Source organism: Macrobrachium rosenbergii, chromosome 42 (genome assembly GCF_040412425.1).
Source record: "Macrobrachium rosenbergii isolate ZJJX-2024 chromosome 42, ASM4041242v1, whole genome shotgun sequence".
Lineage (NCBI taxonomy): Eukaryota > Metazoa > Arthropoda > Malacostraca > Decapoda > Palaemonidae > Macrobrachium > Macrobrachium rosenbergii.
The window spans coordinates 19,414,047-19,435,677 of record NC_089782.1 but is presented as its reverse complement, the minus strand read 5'-3'; the positions used below and the strand labels follow the sequence as shown (position 1 = coordinate 19,435,677).

General features: G+C 41.1%; 1 protein-coding gene across 1 annotated transcript in view; it reads right to left on the bottom strand.

Annotated features, from left to right (window-relative positions):
• The window catches only part of LOC136828026 (RCC1 and BTB domain-containing protein 1-like), a 72,483-nt gene that overhangs the window by 45,180 nt on the left and 5,672 nt on the right, over positions 1 to 21,631 (bottom strand). Inside the window, exons 2-3 of the mRNA XM_067085664.1 lie at positions 14,463 to 14,612; positions 12,926 to 13,137 (exon numbers count right to left, since the gene is read on the bottom strand). Coding sequence (XP_066941765.1) covers positions 12,926 to 13,137; positions 14,463 to 14,612 — 362 coding nt within the window. The remainder of the gene's footprint in view (positions 1 to 12,925; positions 13,138 to 14,462; positions 14,613 to 21,631) is intronic.

The window sequence follows — 21,631 nt, the reverse complement described above, 5'->3', positions numbered from 1 at the left end:
GGTTACAAGAGAGAGAGAGAGAGAGAGAGAGAGAGAGAGAGAGAGAGAGAGAGAGAGAGAGAGAGAGATATGCATGACCATGGGGCTCTGGTACACAATCTCTCCAATTTGTACTGACTGATGTGCCCTGGACTATTAGTTCAGACACCACAACCTGCAATGATGTTCCGAGCATTGATCAACCAACCTTGCACCTTTTTATGTCCGATAACGGCAAACTAGTCGAGAGTATGGGTGAACAGGAAGATGTGCTGTCATGAGAATACTTCCCCAGGGCTGGTGACAAGCCTTGGGGAAGCCTGAAAGCAGCACAATCATGGAAAAATGTTATCCCAGTACCCTGAGCATCATAGAATGGAGATTGGTCTTGCACAAACCCCCAATCTGTGCATGTACAGTTAAGGGACTGTAAAGTACTGAGCAAGAGGGTAGCGTTGGCTCAGCCACGTGTGCTTCAGGCGAAATGTGTGGAAGAGCAGGGAGCAGTCCTCTTGTCAAAGAGAGAAAGGTCAGCACAAGGTACCAAGTGTGTTCAGTGTGACCTGTGTTAGCCCTACCCATGATGGGAAAGCAAGTTGCCTTGGGTGGCCAAGCAGTCACCTCACAGAACCTGGGATTTCTTCCTCATTTTCTTTCTATGGGAGGAAGACAGAGACAATGAGGAGGACGATGAGGGTCTGTGGGGACTTACACCCTCTAAAGCATTAACCTTATTAGGCAACGGTTGCTATAAATACTGACATATAGGCTAATACTTTAGATAATCAATATCTATCACAATGCCATGAAGAGGATGAAGAATTCCCTACATGCTCCCTAAAAAGTATATTATGCAAACAGAAAATACTTGATTCAACAAAAGGTATCTGATCATTCACAAGGATTCTCTCCCAAACAAAATTTTGCAAATGTGGACTGGCATGTCAAAGCACTTTTTACTTGATTTTAAAAAGGTACTGATATTTTCACAGAATTTAAAAACTAAGGAGTTAGAGAAAGCTCCAATCTTGTGTATGCTCACCTTTAAAAGGCACACAAGGAACCTTTATTAGGCTACTTAAAAACTAATGACAGGTAGCACTTTGCTTATTTTGTTGTTCTATAAGGAATCTCTTTCTGGTTTTGAAAGCTTAAAAAAAAAAAAAGATGACCTGCAGTTTTTATAGCTGATACAGATAAATTTCTTGCTGCATCTGGTATCCCCCAATGGACACAGTCACACAGCAAGTTCCACTTTGCCTGGAAGAGGTTAGTTGTAGATCTACTAGACTAGGAGATGATTTTAGTTCTTACTGACAGAAAAAATTTTATTTTTATAATAAAATTACAAAGTAACTTACATAGACTTTTTCACTCGCACGGCACTTAAAATTTGAAAAATCACGGTAGCGGTACTATCTTTTTCATGTAGGCGACTACCCCGCCCTCTACTGGGGAACAATAGGAACAACAAAACAGAGGAGCTCACTTCTTTTATGCTTTAATGTTCATGGTAGGGGAGGAGGGAGGGCTCCGATCTGTAATTACTTGGTAAGTATATATGAAACTTAATTTTATTATGAAAATACCATTTTCATATACTAAACAACTTACCAAGTAATTACATAGTTGAATCCCACATTGATAGGAGGTGGTATATATGGACATATTCTGTTCCGAAAACAGTTAGGTATGAAGATGAATTTGAAACATGAAATCTCTTAGCATTGGTAAAATGCTTGTTGTTTCCTTACCTGGTAAGAAAGCTACAGCAGGTGATTACTGCCTCTAGTAGGTGCTCGTCTTGACCCGCACTGACTTAGCAGAATAGCCGCGAGTAGTCTACTTTTTAAGAGGGAGCTTCGGAGCGAAGGAGTATTCCGAATACTGTACCCGCAAAGCTTAAGATTAGTTGCCCTTGCCCTAGGAGCAGTACTAAAAGACAAAAAGACCAGACAGTGCTGTCACCTACACTGAAAAACAATTAAAAACCATCACCCTACCAAAAAAGACTGACGGGCACTCAGGTACAACGTATCCCCCAGGCTCACCAAAAAACTCGACACCCCAATTTCAAGACGAAGAGGTCAAGGAAGGAATGTTTCCCATGCTTCTTCCCCCAATACCATGCCAGCTACTGATAAAGGAGCCAAGGTACTGCAATTCTCAAAAACTGTCTCTATTTCCTTTAAATAATGGGTAGCAAAGCTGGAATTACACTTCCAGTAAGTGGATTGAAGGATCGCTGAAAGTGACATATTATGCCTGAATGCATACGAGGTGGTGACAGCTCTGATCTCGCCCTCACCTTAAAGGTAGGCAGTACGTCTTCCTGAATCTGAAATAAGGTTTCTCAGGAAAAAAGACAAAGCATTTTTTGATAGGGGCCGAGAGGGATTCTTGGCAGAGCACCAGAGATTGCTGGAGGGACCTCTGATTCTCTTGGTTCTGTCCATGTAATACCTAAGGGTCCTAACAGGGCAAAAGGACCATTTCCTCCTCTTCTGGACTGAGATGTCCTTAAGCTCTTTAATGGTAAATGAGCGCTGCCATGGGTTCGATGGTGTCTCATTTTTGGCCAAGAAACATAGTGTTAAAGTACAGACTATCATCCCTTTTCAAAAACCAATTCCAGCATCTAAGGCCTGTTCAGTTCTGACTTGCTTGGCAGGTGGCTAGAACTCGAGGATGAGGGCTTTCTTCGTCAAGTTCTTTAGGGACATGGACCAGAGAGGCTCAAAAGCTGGGCCCATTAACCACTTTAGAACTACATCCAAGTTCTAAGACACGAAGTCAGCTCTTGCTTGCTTGGAAGTCCCAAAGGACTTAATGAGGTAAAATCTGGGGCCCTATGCTTGAACACAGATCCCAGCATTGTTCTATAGCCTTTGATGGTTGATGGCGAGAACCCCTTGGTGGTCCTCAGGAATAGGAGGAAGTCTGCTATCTGGGGTATAGAGGTTTTAGCAGATGAGATATTCACTGCTACACCATCGTGAATACAGCCCAATTTGATTGATAGACTTGGCAGGGCGACTTGCGTCTATGCATCTTTTAATAGCTTTCTGCAGCTTGTCTTGAAACCACCAGCTCTGAAGCGAGAGTCTCCTGACAGTCTAAAGCCTATCAGAGCTAGAGTTAGATTCAGTAGTCCTTGATGGAATTTCCAAAGGTGGGGCTGTTTGAGTAGACGTGGATTTTGCGGGAGAAGTCTCGGGAAATCTACTGCGAGTTTCAAAAGGTCCAGGAACCATTCCTTGAGCAGCCAAAAAGGAACTATCAGGGTCATCGTCACATTGTGATGGGACCGATATTTGTTGAAGACCTCTCTTATCATCTTGAATGGAGGGAAGGTATAAAGGTTAAAGTTTGACCAATTTACGAGCATTACATTGGTCATCCATGCTTGAGGGTCTGGAACCAGCGAACAAAACAGAGGAAGATGGTGGTTCTTTGATGTGCAAACAGGTCCACAGTCAGCCTGCCCAACAACTTCCATAGACTGTTGCAGACCATGGAGTTCAGGGTCCACTCTGTCGGAAGGGTTTGCTTCCTGACGACTTAGTTCGCCTGCTAAGACATTCATTTTTCCTTGAATGAAGTGGGTGACTATCTTCACCCGATTCTTGTCCGCCCAGATAAGAAGTGCCTTCATGGCTTTGCAAAGAGAGAAGGAGTAGGGTCCTGCCTTGCTTCTTTATGCAGGAAAGGGCTGTGGTGTTTGTCCGAGTGCACCCCCACAGTCTTGTCTGAGACTGCCTCTACAAAGGACATTAGGCCCAGATGAATGGCAGCCAGTTCCTGTAGACTTTGTTGTTCCGGAGACAGGAACATCACCGCGTCCGGTTGTTTCTCCCTGTCCCAATTTGCCTTTGGGAAGAACTGCAGAGGTGTCATATGCAGTCCTCCTAACTTCATGAACTGCTCGATGGACGTGAGAGTCCGTAAAAGGCTCATCCGATTCGCTGAACAAGATGGGAGCTAAAGAAGGTCATGTACTGTCCGTAGGCAGGATTCTATTCTCTTAGGAGACGGAAAAGCACGAAAACTCAGAGAGTTTATCCTTATTCCTAAATACAGAATCTCCTGAGTCGGGGTCAATAGAGATTTCTGTAAGTTTATCAATAACCCTAGTTCCTGGGTTAGGAGAAGGGTTCTTTGAAGATCCTTAACACACTGTTCCTGTGATGACCTGTGATGACAAACAGAGAAGCCAGTCATCCAGGTACAGTGGTTCCTCAGGTACAAATGATTCGTTATTCATATTTTCGTTAAATGAAGTAAAATTTTTAAAAATTTCTGTTTCCATGTACAAGCTGTTTGGTGGAATCTTGCGCGCGGCAGGCTGGGGTTGTTGGGGGGGGAGAGACAGGATCCCCTTTGTCCTGGATTATAGGGGGAGGGCCATGTGGATGTAGGGATGGAGGGATATAAAGTGGGAAGGCAATAAAACAACTAGGATGATGGTTCTCTTTTTTTAAAATGTCAAAGTAGGTTCTGAAAAGTCCTTAATTGACCTCATTTGCCTCGTGACCCTGAAAAACTCGTTGATCCGCACTAGTCTAAATCGTATCATATGTTCACGTTTGTGCTTGTGGCTGAGACTGCTTAACTTTATCACATCATATTTTTGCAATTATATTGTGATTAATAATCAGGAATAACAAAGCCACATATGAAGAAGTCTGTTAATGAAGTGATGAAGAATAAGGAGTCTTTAACTGTTGAAGTTAACAAAGAAATGACCGCCAAGCATGAAGCTGGCACATGTGTGTCTGACTTAGTTCGAGAATGTGGCAGATCTATGTCGACGATATGTACCGTGCTAAAGAAGAAAGAGGAAACTATGGCATTAGACACTGCAGTAGGAGTAACATGAATATCGTTTAAGAAGTGTGAAATGTGGGAAAATCTAAAGAAATTTGTAGAAACAAACAATCCAAGGTGGGCAGAAGCAAAACGTGACACCAGTTTGTTTGATGATGTAGGGACAAGTTATTTTTACAGAGTGCTACAAAAATCTCAAAAAGCAAGTGTCACTTGATATATATTTTACCGTAACAAAAAGAAGTGATTCGGGCAAATCAAGTGCAAGTGAAAGCAAACGGGCAAAACAGGGTGAAAAGGAAAAATCAACCGAGCCCGGTCCCAGTGGCACATCTGGGAAGTCAGTGGAAAGTGAACCCGTCTCCCACCCGATAACCGACCACCATCCCCTCCTTCACTTCTCTACTGCCTCACTAGCGCTGTCCTGAACACTCGCTCGGGGTAAGATTCTCTTTCGATTTTTTATTGTTATTGTATTGCATTTGATTGTTTTTATATTGTATCACTATTAAATTTATTATTTTATTTTTTTTACACAAATTGTTACTGCTTTTACATACATTAAGTAGAGTAGTGTTTTTATTGTCTCTTCTCCTTCCCTCCTTAACTAAACGTTCCCTCCCTTATCTCAAGTCAGCTGTGTGTCATCTTTTATGTTAAATTTTATTGTGAAATGTTTTATTTTATTTATTTTGTTGAATATGGTTATCATAAAAGATATACTGTGCATGAGTTTAACATAATTGTATTAAAGTGGGTAAAAAGGCTTGATATGGGGGAAATTCTTGAGTGTGGGACGAATTAATTGAATTCCTATTATTCCTTATGGGAATATTCGGATCGATATACAAACATTTTGATATACAAATTGGAATTTGGAACGAGTTAAATTCATATACCAAGGAGCTACTGTATGGGGATATGTTGATGCCTAGGTGTAGCCACTTTGCGAGAGGGGCTAGCACTCACGTAAACACTCACAGAGCTGTGGAAAGGCTGCAACGCCAAAACACAGGGCTCAAAATTGGAAGACAATGTCCTCGAAGATGAATCTGAGGTATTTCCTGGAGTCTGGAAGGACAGGGACATGGAAATAAGCATCCTGCATATCTAGGGTGATCATCCAATTGCTCTATTGAATGGATGATAGCACTGACCTGTTTACATTTTGAACTTCATCTTCTGGACGAAGACGTTCAGAGCGCTGATGTCAAGGACAGGTCTCCAACCCCCAGATGACTTGGGGACTATGAAAAGGCGGTTGTAAAAACCTTTAGTTGTGCAGTCTTCCACTTCCTTTATGGCTTTCTTCTGCAGAGGGACGATACTTCCTCTGAAAGTGCCACAAACCTCTCGGAGCCTTTTGGGTAGGCAGTCAATGGGATCGGCGTGGAGACAAACGGAGAATACTCCTTGAATGGGATTGAGTAACCCCCTTCAGGATTTTGACTGTCCATTTCTCCGCGCCTCTGACACTCCACCTCTCCCAGAAGAGGAGGACTCTGGCTCCCACAGGTGCATGAAGGACAGATGCATCACTTTTTAGGTTATCGTTTGGAGGAAGTCCTGTTATTGGATCTTGCTGTAAAACGCACTTGTGAACTAGGTCTTGAAGGAAACCCGTCTACCTCTGCAAAAGGGCTGCTGTTGTAGAGGAGAGACAGATTTCACGGCAAAGGATGAGTGTTCTTTGGGGTGCTTTGATGACTGCGTCAAGTCCAGCGTAGACTTTTTCTGCAAGTCAGTGGCTATTTCTCTAACCTCCGACTGGGGAAAAGGGACTGCTTATCTAACAGAATACATCAGGACTGACTTTTGGGTCAATGGCACTCCTCTAGTGGTGAAAGAGCACCACAATTCCCTTTTCTTGAGCACTCCAAGGGAGAAAAGGGCAGCAAGTTCTGAGGAGCCATCTCTTATGGCCTTCAGCACACAACAGTAAGCTCAGCCAGTCCGCGGAATAGGCTGTTGCTAAATCACCACAGTCCTCGAACTCCAGGCGAGAGCTCCGACTGTCCAGTCGGGGAAACTGAAGACATCAAACATTAAAAACGCTTTTTACCAGATGGTCTACCTCTGTGGAAGCAAAGATAACTTTGGCTCACGAGAAGGCAGAGTCAATCAACCCTCAGAAGTCCCCCTAGAATGAGGCAGCCTCGCAGGGATGGGGCTTTTCCAGTAGAATAGAACATATCTCCTAGTTGTAAGCCTCAATGGGGGCAGGGCAAAAGTGGCCTTCCCCTGCTTCCTTTTCAGTGCAAGCCAATCTTTGACCTCCTTAAGAACGTTCTTTGAAGAGGAAGAAAGAACCATATTGGGAAGGTGAGAGCTGGCATCCACTTGATTCCTCATTAGGAAAGTAGAGGCTGGCGAAACTGGAGTGGCTGGCTGAAAATGTGGCAAAAAAGTCGCTAAAATAATCTTAAAATAGAGGCGTACGCCGAAGGAACTTCCTCTTCCTCCTCAACGGAAGATATCGGCGATGTGGGTAAGACATTGGAAGGCTTAATCTTAGTAGGAGTCTTAAGTAATCCAAATACGCCTGCCAACTATTGTTTAATATGTGCAAAAGACGGGTCTTCCACCGCAGGGACAGGTGAACTAGCGCTGGATGGACGCTCAGCTGGTGCCGGGAGCTTGGCAGCTGGCACCAGGTGCTTGGCAGCTGGTGCCAAATTCTTGGTAACTGGTACCGAGCACACAAAACTGGCCCGTGGGTGCTCGGAGACAGCGACTGACATATATCACTTGGGCAAGTACACTGGGAGCTCTTGTGGGCACCTAGACGACGATGAGGCGCGTTTCTTGTTTGATGGGCGCCTGGCCGCCAAATACTGGCACTGTGGTGAAAGGTAATCTGGGCTGTGCCAGGCACTGCAACCTAGTTGCAGACTGAGAGAGGAATCTCTCGTCTGTATTAACGGAATAGGAGATGGCTCGTTCCTGCTACATCTTTTCAGGTGACGGGACATGCTGAGAAGACACCTAGAATGCCTCCTTGCGGGGCTCTCCAGGTTCGAAGACAACTGGCGGACACAAACAGAGATGCCCTACCAACAGCAGTCTGAGGGTCTTTCACTACGCGAATCACTAGCACTAGGTTCTACTGAACTGAGGGAGCGACTGCCCTTGGACAAACCCCCTCGACCTCCTCTGGACCTCCGGTATGTCTTCTCTCAGGTTCAGGGGAGTCTGACAGTGACCTTTGTCTGGGAGAGTCGACAGGACGGACAGCCTCACCCTCCACTGGCACTGGCACAACACTGTTCACTTTGTCCATCAGGACTTTTAGGGATGCCCCAAATTTGGTCACAATATTCACTACCAGGTCAAATCGACATTCAAACTTACTCTCAAGGCTGGCAATGGCATCAAGTTCGGAAACATGGGAGCTAGGCACAGGAGATGGTGTAGTATTAACAATACTAGGACGACTAAGGATGGGGGACAGAAAACAAAGCAGGGAAGGCTGGAAATGGCCTCACTATCTACACTCAGGTTAGGAGCCAGTCCTAGACTACGAGCCCTAATCTTGGCTCTAGAGGCCGCCTTTCTTTTCCTATCTCTATCTAGTTTTTCTAAATGAGGTTTTAATGCCTTCCACTGCCTTTCGTCCCAATCCTTACATTCGACACATGTCAAGTTCTCTGAACACACTTGTCCTCTACAGTTAAAGCAAATAATATGAGAGACATAAGTTGCTTTTGTCAAGTGGGTTTTACAACCCTCTCTACAATATCTAATGCTGGAGCAGCTTGAGTCCAACATCGTTATCATTACAAATTGAAATAAACTATACAAACTGCGCTGTAGGCTACCATAGAAGTTAATACATCACCGAATCCTGGAAAGATATCCCGAAAAAGAGATGAATAATTCAAAACCTGGAAAGATATCCCGAAAAAGAGATGAATAATTCAAACCAAGCTGCTGCAAAACTCCAATGCTACACCAAAGGCCAGCCAAAAGAAGTGAGCTCCTCTGTTTTGTTCCTATTGTTCCCTGACAGAAGGTGGGGTAGTCACCTACATGAAAACGATAGTAGCGCTCCTGCGATTTTTCAAATTTTTAAACCGCGATGAGTGTGAAAGAGATATAGCTATGTAATGGTTGGTAAATGCCCATATGAAACCTCTATTTCTGAAGCTTCAATGGATAGCCTCCAAGTGTGAAGCTGTAGTAAATGTCAATTCTTCTGAAAGCTTTAAATGTGTTACTGGCAAAAGAGTTTATGTCTGGTTGGACAATATCTAGACCTTTTCTGAACAGAAAGTGGGACTAAATGTGAATAATGGGTTTATGATTATGATTATTTGTAATATAATTTTAGGTTATACTACAAATTACTGTACACTATCATACAACCAAGTTTGGAGAAACTTGTATTTTTCCTGGGTATACAAACAGAGTCTTTTGTATAGGAGTATTCCTCAGCCAGACCCAGAAATGGTCAGAGACTTGTGGCAATAAGTGGTTAACTGATACTGTATGTGGGGTAGGCTAGGGGAGTAGGAAGTTTACCACTTACCAGCACTCATTCCTTTGCTATCATGGACTTTGTGGGGTGGGTGAAGTGGGAATAAGAAAACAGATACAGGTTTACCAATGAAAAATGCAGATTACTTTTAAATTGTTATTTTTATTCCTGCAGAAATACAATCCATGGCCTTTTATGTAGGGGAATCATTTCTCAGGTGGGAATATGTCTCAACAGATTGGCAAGCTGAATCTCCCAGTCATGATAATCAGCAGGGGACCAATGATTCCTGTAAACCAATGATTCCTGTAACCTCCAATAAAACCTGGCATAGGGAGATTGAAAGGCATCTAACTCTGAGCGAGCTGTGTCTGTATTATTCTTACTCAAGAAAAACTTTGGAGAACTAAGTGCTGCACAAAAGACAGTAGTCTGCTGATATCTGGGTCAATTATAAACTGATGGGTACAGATACTGGCTTTACCAACACACACACACACACACACCCCCAGCTTGCTCAGAGTTAGATGCCTTTCAATCTCCCTATGCCAGGTTTTATTGGAGGATACAGGAATCATTGGTCCCCTGCTGATTATCATGACTGGGAGATTCAGCCGACATAATCTGCTGAGACTGTTCCCACCTAAGAAATGACTCCCCTACATAAAAGGCCATGGATTGTATTTCTGCAGGAATAAAAATAAAAATCTAAAAGTAATCTGCATTTTTCATTGGTAAACCTGCATCTGTTATCTTATTCCCACTTCACCCAGCCCACAAAAGGGACAGAAGAGGAAGTCACATTGCAAGAGCCAAAGTTCTAAGATAGGATGCTTGATTATGTAGCTTGCCTGCAACAAGACCTGTGCAGTACATACTTAAGGGGGCAGAGAGGACAGTAACTCCATTCCCTCTCCAGTTTTGTGCCCTCCAAGTACCTTAGGCAGGATGCTTACGGTATTGTCTCAGAGAAGCTTGGACAACTACACAACCTGTTGAGCAGCCATGCAGGTCCTAAGAAGTTTCCAAGGACTTGTTGGAGACACCCCTGCAGTAAAATGAAATAAAGGCAATCTGGTGCCAATAAACATCTGCCCTCATTATCTGTGAGACTAAGGAGTTCCTCTGAAAGGCTAGGGATGGGCCCCTGCCCCTGACTTCATGAGCTCTCACCCTGACCAATAGACTTTTCCCCTTACTTGATGAGTCATATGCCACTTGATGGGTTCATGAAATCAGAAAGAAAGTGTTCTTATACACCTTCTTGCGTTGGCCATTACTAACAAAGGTGCAAACACTGGCCTATGAAATCAGGTCTGTCATAAATAGTAGAGCAAGATTGCACCGAGCACAAAAGTATTTTGTCTGGATCCTCAAAATCAGTCCTAGGGGGAGGGAACTGCAAAGCTCTTAAGCTCTTGTCAGGACTGATGGCTTCCGGGTTTTAGCCTCATGATCTTGATAACGATAGACAAGGAAATCCATGACTTGCTGAGGAGTAACTCCCACTACAATGTCACACACAGAAAATACACATTGACTAAGGACCTCTAGAAGCATTCAGACATCTACTCAGCCCTGCAAAAAAAGTCTCTATCTTGCAGGAACTGCTGGATAACCCCCAGTGGTGAAAGTTGAGGGTCTGTACAGACTAATGGTACCTCAGGACACTTTACTAACAGAGGAGAGTGGGCCTAGGGTTAATCTTGTTGGGTGCCTCGGTCAGAAGAGTTAGCAGACTGGGATGCCACTTAGCATTCTTTGAACCACATTGACCAGTACTTAGTCGATCACTTGGCATATCAGACTGCATGGAAGAAAGGCCTTTCCATCATGCAAGAAGGAAGAAACCATTCTGCCTCCAGTACCTGCCCTGGTGGCTGACCAAGTCTGCCAAAACATTATTCCTTCCTTTTATGTACCTGACTGATAGCTCAATGACATGGCAAACCACATGCTTGTATATTGGTATATCCAGCTGGCAGAGATAAAGAGAAACCACCCCACCCCACTTGTCTACATATGCCACTACAGAGGGGCCCATCAAACAATCTCAGAATGTTAGCAAGGCTGACAGCAAGCTGATGTGAAGATAAAGTTAGTTCTCTGGTCATATACCTGATGCAGAAAGATCCCTAGTACGTACCCCAATCTTCTTTTACTGCACCCAAAAACAGAAGCATCTCCAGATGGGAAACAGAGCAAGGGGAGGCTGATGGTCTAAGAAAAGTAATCTATAACTAACTCAAAAGCACAGACCTCAAAGAGCCCAGTCACTGTTGCTGCCACATTGCCTCATGGAATGGGAGTTACCCTCTATTCATGGCAGCTGGAAAAGGAAACAGGATACCTCAGCATCCCCCTTTCTTCGTACCTTTGCCTCCCCACCTTCAAGCCAGAGATGAAGGGTGGCCAAAAAGGATGGGAATAATCCTGGCCCTTTCATGAGGAAGAACCTGGGCTCCTTGTCACATTTTCAGAGAGCTCTGGACCTCCCCAAAACTAGACATAAAGAGGGCAAGGCCACCTACAAAGGCTTGGATGCAGTCCCTTTAATACATGGTGAATCATGGTGTCCTGGCTATCAGAATGGCTCTTCTACACAGCTGCCTCATGCAGAAATGCAAGATTTCTCTGTTTGAAACCTATCATGGGAGGTTTTTAGACAAATGGTCACAATTTCTTTAAAATTTTGCCCACAAGTTTGTACTGTAATATGAGAAAAAGTCAATGCCTTTTCTCCTGACATGATGAATTTCCAGAACTTCACCATCTCATCCTTAGATGAGACACCTATAATAGCTAAGTCAGACAGTGTGTTCCACCAAAGGTTGAGCCATGATGCTGCCTGGAAGGAGGCCATAACAACTCCACTCCTTGGAGCCTGACTCCAATATGACTTCTTACCGCAAGACACCAGAGAACACTTCTTGAACCTTCTTTGTTTCCAGCCAAACCTCTCCCACTGTGAAGGAGACCAGCCAGCACATGGCTTCCAAGGAGAACCAGGGCTACAGGACCTAATCCTGCAAAACACAAACGGTGGAGAACCACCAACAAAAACCTAGTCATGTCCTGCACACCTTCGTTTGTTGACTTTTTGATTTACATGCATTATGTAACCACAAATGCTTCACTATAAATACAGAAAATTTAGAAGTCATAGAAACTTCACCTTTTAGTTGATGAGAATGCAGTAACACACATCTTTCAACCACAGCCAAAGAAAACATGCTGGCCTATGGCTGTTGAATGGGGGACTCTCCACTCAACCATGTACCTCTAATTAACCACCTTGTTATCAAGTGTTAATGACCATTTCCAGCTTGAGCTGAAGAATTCTCCTACATAAAAAGCAATGGTCTGTTACTTCCACAGGCTCAAAAACCAATTATAAACATACTCTATCTATACAACATTTTCCTGCTATATGCATCATTAACTTCATGCTATCGGTTTTTCAACATTTAAAAAATATGGAACTAATAGAAAATTTTTCTATTATCAGCATCTTGAACTTCATGATATTGGTTTATTCAACACTTAAAAAATATGGAACTCAAAAGACGTACTACAAATACCAATTAGAACTTGAGAAACTCAGCTCAGTGAAGGAAGGCTAATAGCAACTTTAACACTAACCTCGCCTTCATCTGTGAGAGCAAGTGAGTGATGAGATCCAGCAGCGACCCGTATGACCCGTTTGTTGTGAAGATGTGTGGTCACAAGATAAGGTGTGAGGCCTTGGTTTGTTGACCCGTTTCCAAGTTGACAATAACCATTGTGACCCCAAGAGTAAAGCTCTCCACTTTCAGTATATGCTAAAACATGAGGACCACTACCATAGGCAATCCCTGAGGTAGGTTGAAAACAGATGAACTTCAAATAATATACTGTACTACTACAAATAACAAACAACTTCAAAGAGAATAAATGTTATCAAAGCTTCCAAAGATTACTATATAGTAAATTTAGCATATTTATATACAGTAAACCCCGCGTATTCACGGGGATGCATACTGCACCCCGCATTTAATAGCTAAACCATGAATACTTAAACCCTCTAAAAACACTTAGAACTGTCATTTGATAGTTTAAACACAAGAAAACCTCTAAAAATGCTTTTTATACCTAAGTATTTTAATAGTTTTATTACAAAAGTACATTTAGTCATGAAAATGATATGAAAATCCAGTAATTAGTGAATATTTCTCAGAGAAAACTACTACGAATGGGCAAATTTTCCAAGAATAATGGGTAGATACGTTCACAGAGAAATCTGATACAATGCTGAGTCCACTGAATCATGAGAACGCGAATACGGGTGTTTACTGTACATCATTACAGGGGACAATTAAAATACCTTCCTTTTGAGTATGTATTACTGAGTGAGTGGAATATCTGGGCTACTACTATTTCTTATACTGGGTGACAAGTACACTGCTGATATTACCAACTCTTGGGCTTAGCCCTAGCCTATACATTATGGCTTTCCAAATTTTAGGGTGAGTTCCCTTGCTGAAGAGGACACACAAGCTCACCTTCCCCCTTATCAATACGTTTTAGCTCTTATTTAATCATTTATTGTTATCTTATTTATCAAAATCTTAGTTTTTATTTACTATGTACTTGTTTCATGCATAACTAGCATACTATATTCATTTTTCCATCTACCCTCTGCTAATTTTTCTGTTTTTCGCATATGGACTGTCCATTCTGTGGAAGCTTGCTATGCAAGATCATAGTCTTTTGGTTTATTCCATAAGAATACTAAATATAAAAAATGTATGATAGTTAGGGCTAACATGTCCATTCAGTGCCACATAACGAGAACAAATATAGTACACATACAGCAAGTCCTAAATTAAAATCAGTAACATTCAGGAGGTAAAAATTCTTGAGAAAGTCATTTGGAAAAATGCAATTAAATATTAAAGAATTAATTACAATAGTGCCGCATTATCTCTGAAAAAAACCACTCAGGTCTAAATCCTAACCTAAATTACAAATATGAGCTAAACTAAGGGCTTCTGGCTTACCAAGTTCGGACTCCAGTGCAATAACTTGATAACCATTCAGCACAGCTAAATATAATTACCTGCTGCAACTTCCTGTACTATTTTCCCACAGAGCAAAAACTTCAACTTCTCTAAAGTGGGATAAGTAGAGCATTTCTTACCTTTCACTTTTTTCTGACACAAGGCTTCTATCTTACGAGGTACCATGGTGCTGTTTTGGTCCCCAACTCCAAGGCACCCTGAACCGTTAAAACCAAGTGCATAAACATCATCATCCTTAGTCACAATTACAGCTTCGTTACCTAAACTCCCTGTAAATAAGTAGCATGTGAGTAAAAGTGAGTAAAAGATTTCAAAAATATGTGTTGTATATTGACAACAAATATCAACAAACTCTATTCAGTTCATTACAAAAAGAAAACTAAGTCTATTTAATTCATTATAAACAGAAAACTCTGACTATTTATTATAAAAAGAAAACCTTGACTATTCAAGTAATTAACCTTGCTCTGGAATAAGTGACCTAGCAAATGAATAAGTACGTACAAGGGAAAAGTCACTGTCAAGACCACAACGATGCTTAAATACTTCCGAATCAGGTTATTAAAGTTAGAGGTTTAGAGAAAGTTGTGCCTTACAATAGTGCCATAGCAATACTGAACATGCTGTAGGGGAAGATTGTTCAACATGAACAGGTTATGAAACAGCCAAAAATGAATATGCTTTTAACCATTATACTTTATCCAGACTATATTCCAGTCTTTTGCTAGACCTAATTTTTCTTTGCTGTACAGTTGTAGTTTCCAATTCACAAACCAATCAATCATGACAGTAAATTACTGTTATTTCACATAATCTAATCCATAATTATTTTACCAGAAAATTTTTGAGACCTGTCAAAACAACTGTTCTTGTCCATAAACTTTAAAACATAAATGTGACAGAAATCTACAGCTAATTTTTCCAATTATCAATTCTGAATACTATAGAAAAAATAAGGCTGCACACTGAAAAAAGTCTTGCAATAAATTTACAGACATGTAAAGAACACTGAAAACTGATTTGGATTAGCTGTATTTTTCGTACAAGAGAAGTGTGAAAACCACACCATTTGTTGAGCTTGAATGCAACATCCCTATGGCAAAGGTGAAGGTAATCTGGTGCCCCCAGGCCCCTGGCTTCATGAGTTCATGCATGGACTAGACAGCCATCCTTCTTGCAGGACGAATCGTATGTTTATTTGATCTATTCATCAGGTCAGAGGGACAAGGACCTCTTGGACACCAACATCTTTCTCATGAAACAGTGCCACAAGGCCTGCAGTGGCATAAATTCATCTCATTCGGCTCCTCACTAACAAAGGTCCTGGAGGGAAGTACCAAAAAATTTTAAAATCTCTTGTTGGAACTGAAGGCCCCTAAGCTTTCACCACAAACTTATGAACATTAAGAATGTGAGGAATCTCCTGGCCTCTCAGTGTCAGACAAGATACAAAAAGGCCATACAACTCACCAACATGCTACAACGAGGCTATGGGTAGCAGAACAAATCTTGAGGATAACATCAATATTCAAAGCCTCTTCAGAGAGCTCTACAAGTGACTGAATAATTGAATAGATTGAATACAGAATTTAGGCCAAAGGTCAAGCACTGGGACCTATGTGGTCACTCAGCACTGAAAAGGAATTTGACAGTAAAAGGTTTCAAAGGTGTAACAGGAGGAAAACCTTGCAGCTACCCATGAATCAATTAATAGGGAGTGGAGGGTGGAAAGTATGGAAGAAGAGAAAATATGAAAAAGTACAGTAAAGGAACAAAAGATTGCAGGTAAAATGGAAGCACACTGCAAAGAACCTTAAGTAATGTCTACAGTGCACCGCATGAGGTGTACTGTCGGCACTACCCCTAATGGGTGGGCTTAGGTGAGGCACATCAGACGTGGGGACAGCACGTATCATTGCAGGGAAGAGGTTCCGCAGCAATTTGAAATGCGACATATCTTATGTGCGTGGCCACACCGGATGAGCAGGAAGGTTTGACCCTCCACAGTTCCTGGTGTCTTCACCCAAGACCACACCATTTTCCATCAGTTTCTGAAGTATCACGTGCTCAGTCTGTCATGTCTGGCCATATTGGCTACAGAAGAATTAATTGGGCAGGTGTGTCGGAGGAGAGCTTATGATCCATCAATCCACTCTACAAAATAACATTGTGTTAAAAAAACATTGTGAAGATATAAGCAATCAACTACATAAGGATGGTGAGCTAAAATAGTGTGTGTGCCTTTTTCTTGTATTGCAACCTAATTATTATAAAGCGTCTTCATTTAACTCTTTTTAAGTAATGTTTTATATGCAGGCAGTCTCCGGTTATTGGCGGGCTCAGTTATCAGCGATCAGGTTTTATGGGGCTTGTCTAGTGACGAAAATCGGCAATTTTTGGTGCCGAAAATTGCCTATTTCCCCATATCAGTGCCGATATTCACACCATCAGAATGGAAACCCCGCCACAACCGAACTGCCTGTATATATATATATATATATATATATATATATATATATATATATATATATATATATATATATATATATATATATATAAATAAATATATTATATTATATTATAATATATATATATATATATATATATATATATATATATATATATATATATATATATATATATATATATATATATATATATATATATATATATATATATATATATATATATATATATATATATATATATATATATATATATATATATATATATATATATATATATATATATATATATATGTATATATATGCAAGTAGTCCCGGTTAAGCGGGCAGTTAACTCATATCTGGTTTTACTTTGTGTTATATTGCAACAATTATGTTGCCTGGTAAGGTTAAATAATTTTGCCATGGAACTCTTCCAATTCCAGTGAAATAATTTGAGAAGGCTTCTCTGATGTTTAAAGCACTGTTTGGTAGCCAGCCTTGAGGTCTTGTACATGCTAATGCACTTTGTATCATCTCTCCTTTGGCATGTGAGAAACCCGACTTTGGCCCCTCCTTATCTAAAACATAATTGTGTAATATCCATACTGCTTTAACAATTACAGTAATACTGTGATGGTAACATCCGTCTTAATTTGTTTAAATAATATCCTCCTTTTATTTGTTAGTACACCAAAACTACATTCTACAGTTCTGCAGGCTCTTGATGGACAGTAATTAAATATTCTCCTTTGGTTATCCAAATTCCTTTAAGGAAATTAGTCTCCTAAGGTATGACAACAAGGGGTATCCTTTGTCAGCTATAAAGACACTGGGAACTTTTACATCAGTATCAGGAAGCACAGATGGGTCTGGGATATTAAGTTGTCTAGACTCCAAAAGTCTGTACAAATCAGATGATCTGAAAAGTCCCGAGTCACTCTGCCTACCAACCACACCAACATCAATTATAATAAGTTTGCCGTCAGTGTCTGCCAGTGCTTGCAGAGATATAGAGAAAAACTGTTTATAATTGTAATAAGTTGAACCAATCCTGGCAGTACACTATTTCAATATGCTTCCCATCCAAAGCTCAGAACCACCCCTGGCAGTACACTATTTCAATATGATTCCCATCCAAAGCTCCAATGCAGTCAGGAAAATTCCATTTCTTGTAAAAATTTTCTACAGTTGCAAGCCAAACTTCCTTAGTTAGATAGGGTAAATAATCACTGTTTAGAGCCTCACAAATAATATTGCAAGTTTCCTTTACAATTTCTGAAATAGTGCTTCTACCAAGACAAAAACACAAAGCCAAAGATCGAAACAATTATCCAGTAGCAAGAAACCTGAAAAAGGGAGGAAAAACAAGTAAAGATATTGTTTGTTATGATGATTAACGTATTGCTAATATTACCAGATCATTATGTTTATCATAACCTTATTACTTGATTTTTTTTTTAACTTGTGTAGGCCTATGTTACTTTCTGGTTTATGGATATATCTTTTAATGTACCTTTCAGAGATTTCTGCTAAAAGAAAATGGAAAACCTGAAAAACTATTATAGAAAAGAAATTAAGAAATTGGAAAAACCCAGATCTGGTGATGAAGCTTCTGCAGAAGTGGCTCCTAGTTTGTGGCTCTACTTCACTCAGTTGTCATTTTTGAAAGACATTTACCAGCCAACATCTAGGAGCTCCAATTTGAGCCAAGAAGATAACACCCAACTAACTGATCATGACCAGTCTGTAGCTGGTGATGACATTGAACTGGATGCAAGTCATATTTCTCAATTGTGCATGTCACATACTTCTAGGCATAACAGTCGGCTCCTTAAGTTTATGTAGGGATTGAGATGTTGACACCAGGTCAACATCTTGAGATACAAGTTGGCAAACAAAACCCTCAATAAGTGAAGAAGACCAAATCTAGATTACATAGCAAGAAAAAATGAGCAACTCATTGAAACTGAAAAACAGAAGTTAGAATTCTTAAGAAAGGACCAGGAAGAATCTGATAATGAAGATTTGCTTTTATTCAAAAGTTTGATGCCTTACATGAAGAAACTAAAGCCTACAGAGGAGCTCTGCATAAGATCACAAATACAAAATCTTCTCTTAAAAGAAAAGGAAGAAGTAGAACAGAATGAGTGGCCCCCAAATGTGACCATTGGCTCCATGCATTCAACTCCCAATCCCTACATAAACTTAAAGGAGCCAACTATTGTGCACTCACAAATAAACCCTATTCAGCCACACAGACTTGATAACTATACAAATTCTCAGTACAGTATCACTGATTTATGAAATATTCATCGTACTTTGTACTTTCTTCATTAATGTTAACAATGAATGTATAAGCAAAACCAATTTTTTCCTTGCGTAGGCCTATGTTACTTTCTTTCATGTAAGGTTTACCACTGAACTACTTTTTTTAAATACTGGTGCAGTAAATTTTTTTATTTCAACATAATGCAGCCAATTATTAATTTAATTTTACATAATTTGCAATTAACTCTTTTCCTTTATTTTTTCTAAGTATCTTTCTCTCGGGATATAACCTTATTTGCAGTTAGTTTTGTAATAATAAAATCTTAAAATCCATATTTTCTTTTCACTTACCTTAAAGTTATTACTAGTCTCTTTTCGGGAGAGATGGGTTGTCCATAGTTCGTTGCTTGTTTTGTGAGCCTGACTTCTAGTATTGCCAGCAAAGAATCAAAAGACCGTTGGATCATACATAAATATTTATAAAATTTGTCTTTGTATAAACAAGACTGGCAATAGAAATTGCAAAATTCACTTCTTTTCCTTCTCTTTTTATTGAAATCATAAATCCATACTCTTGCACGGTCTATCATCAAGTTTAACACTTAGGTTGTCGATTAAAAGCAATTTCCTACCCAAATATGATGATGATGTATTTGCATAGAAGGATAGCTTAGACTGCTGAGTGATGCATGGCAGGGTGGCATTTCTGGTGTGGCCATGTGTTGTTTTGATGCTGCTCTCCCACCCATGTCGCGCCTTTACCTCAACGCTTCCCGCGTCGAGTGTGGCCTTCCCCTTAAGCTGCATAGGGCGAGTCACATTCCACTTTGAAGGCCAAAGTTCTTGGAGTGAGCAACACTGTTCAAAGCTCTTATGAGCATGGACAACCCTGTAAGGAAGAGGTATCCATGCCCTTCAGCTGGAACATCCGAATCAAGGCAGAATAAGATATCACTCCGGAGACTGTGAGGAGCTTGTCTCCATGAAGGTAGATGATTAAGTCCATGACATGGTGAAAAGTAACTCTAACAGGAGAGACCCCCATGTCCATGACACCATTCAGAAAAGATGGTCCAATTAACTGGTACAAGTTAGTTGCAGCTACCTCAATATGTGTGTCTAACAGAGGAGTGAGCCAAATGGGAATCTCTGGGTGCCTCAACCAAAAAGAGCTGGCAGATTGGGAAATCACTCAGCCTGGGCCAACAAAGAGCTACAAGGGTTACCTGAGATCCTTCCAAGGCAGCCGAGGGGTCTAGGATGGGGAAAGCAGAACACAGGGAGCTTCTTGTTTAGCCATGTGGAAAACCAACTGATAACTGGAGCTCCCATAGCTCAAAAAGCCTTTCCTAATGTAAAAAATCAGGGACAAATGTGTCCTGATTAACTGTCCCTGACAGATTCCCACTGTCCAGCCATCAGGCATGTCTTCCCTCACTCTTTGCTTAAGGGCACAAGGTGAGGGGTTTGAGGGTTCTCAAGGCCAACCAATGCTGCTTCAGCTGATACTGAAGTTAGTGCCAGTGGAGGTGCTTGAGGGGCAAGAGCCTCTCCAAAGTTTAAACAAGTATGTTTTAGGTAAAACACAGGTGGAAGAGCTGGGAACAATTCTCTTGTCCAAGAGAGAGAGGTCAGGACAGGGTATCAAGTGCACTCAGTAAGACCTGAGCCAGCCCTACTTATGGTGTCTGGATTACCATCACTTCCCAGGGCCTGGGAAGGCTGCTCATTTAGTTTGGGGCACTACTACTGAGATGTCTTCTCAGGCTACTCATTCTTCTCAAAGAGATAGATGAAAGAGAAGATGAGGAGATGGAGAAACACCTGACAGTGATGAGGAGAAGTAGGGAAATTGCTTGCAATGTCCTTCCTGCCCCAGGAGTGAGTCTTACTTTCCCCATAGCATGGGAATGTTGCTATTGTTGAAGGAGCCATGACTGATGTTGCTAAGGCAACCTCCACAGTAGTAGGGAAGTGGTTTGCTTGATACTTGGATGACAGGGAATTTTTTGATCTGCAGATCAGAATTTCAACCTGATCCAAACATCGTATGTATGCCCCCACCACAGCCATCAGAACAACTGCCTCATCTCCTTGGTGAACCCTAAAGAAAGCTCAATCAACAAAGGGTCAGTGGTATGTCATAAGACCCTTATGCTGACAATCCAACTGCCCTGACATGCTCTCTTGGGCTGTGGAGATGAAGGATGGGACCTAATGGAGTCAAATACCATAAAATTTACTGGCAGTAGATGTAACTCCTTGAAACTGTGGTCCACCAATCCCCTGATATTAACCTGATAATGATTTTTAGGTTAACATGTAATCTCTTGAAATTGTGGGCAAAATTCTTAGACTTCTGTATGATCCGTTGAAACTGAGCTCAACACTGCAAACAAGTTGAGTACAATAGCACACAAGTACCAACAAATGAACTGGCTAACATTTGAGGGTGTCATGGAACACAGAACCCTAGTGCAGTACAAACTTCCTGTTGTATGCAAATGATTCAGCACTGCAAATACAGTACACTCGAGATGCTTGCGCACAGTACAGAAATTGGCCACACACTG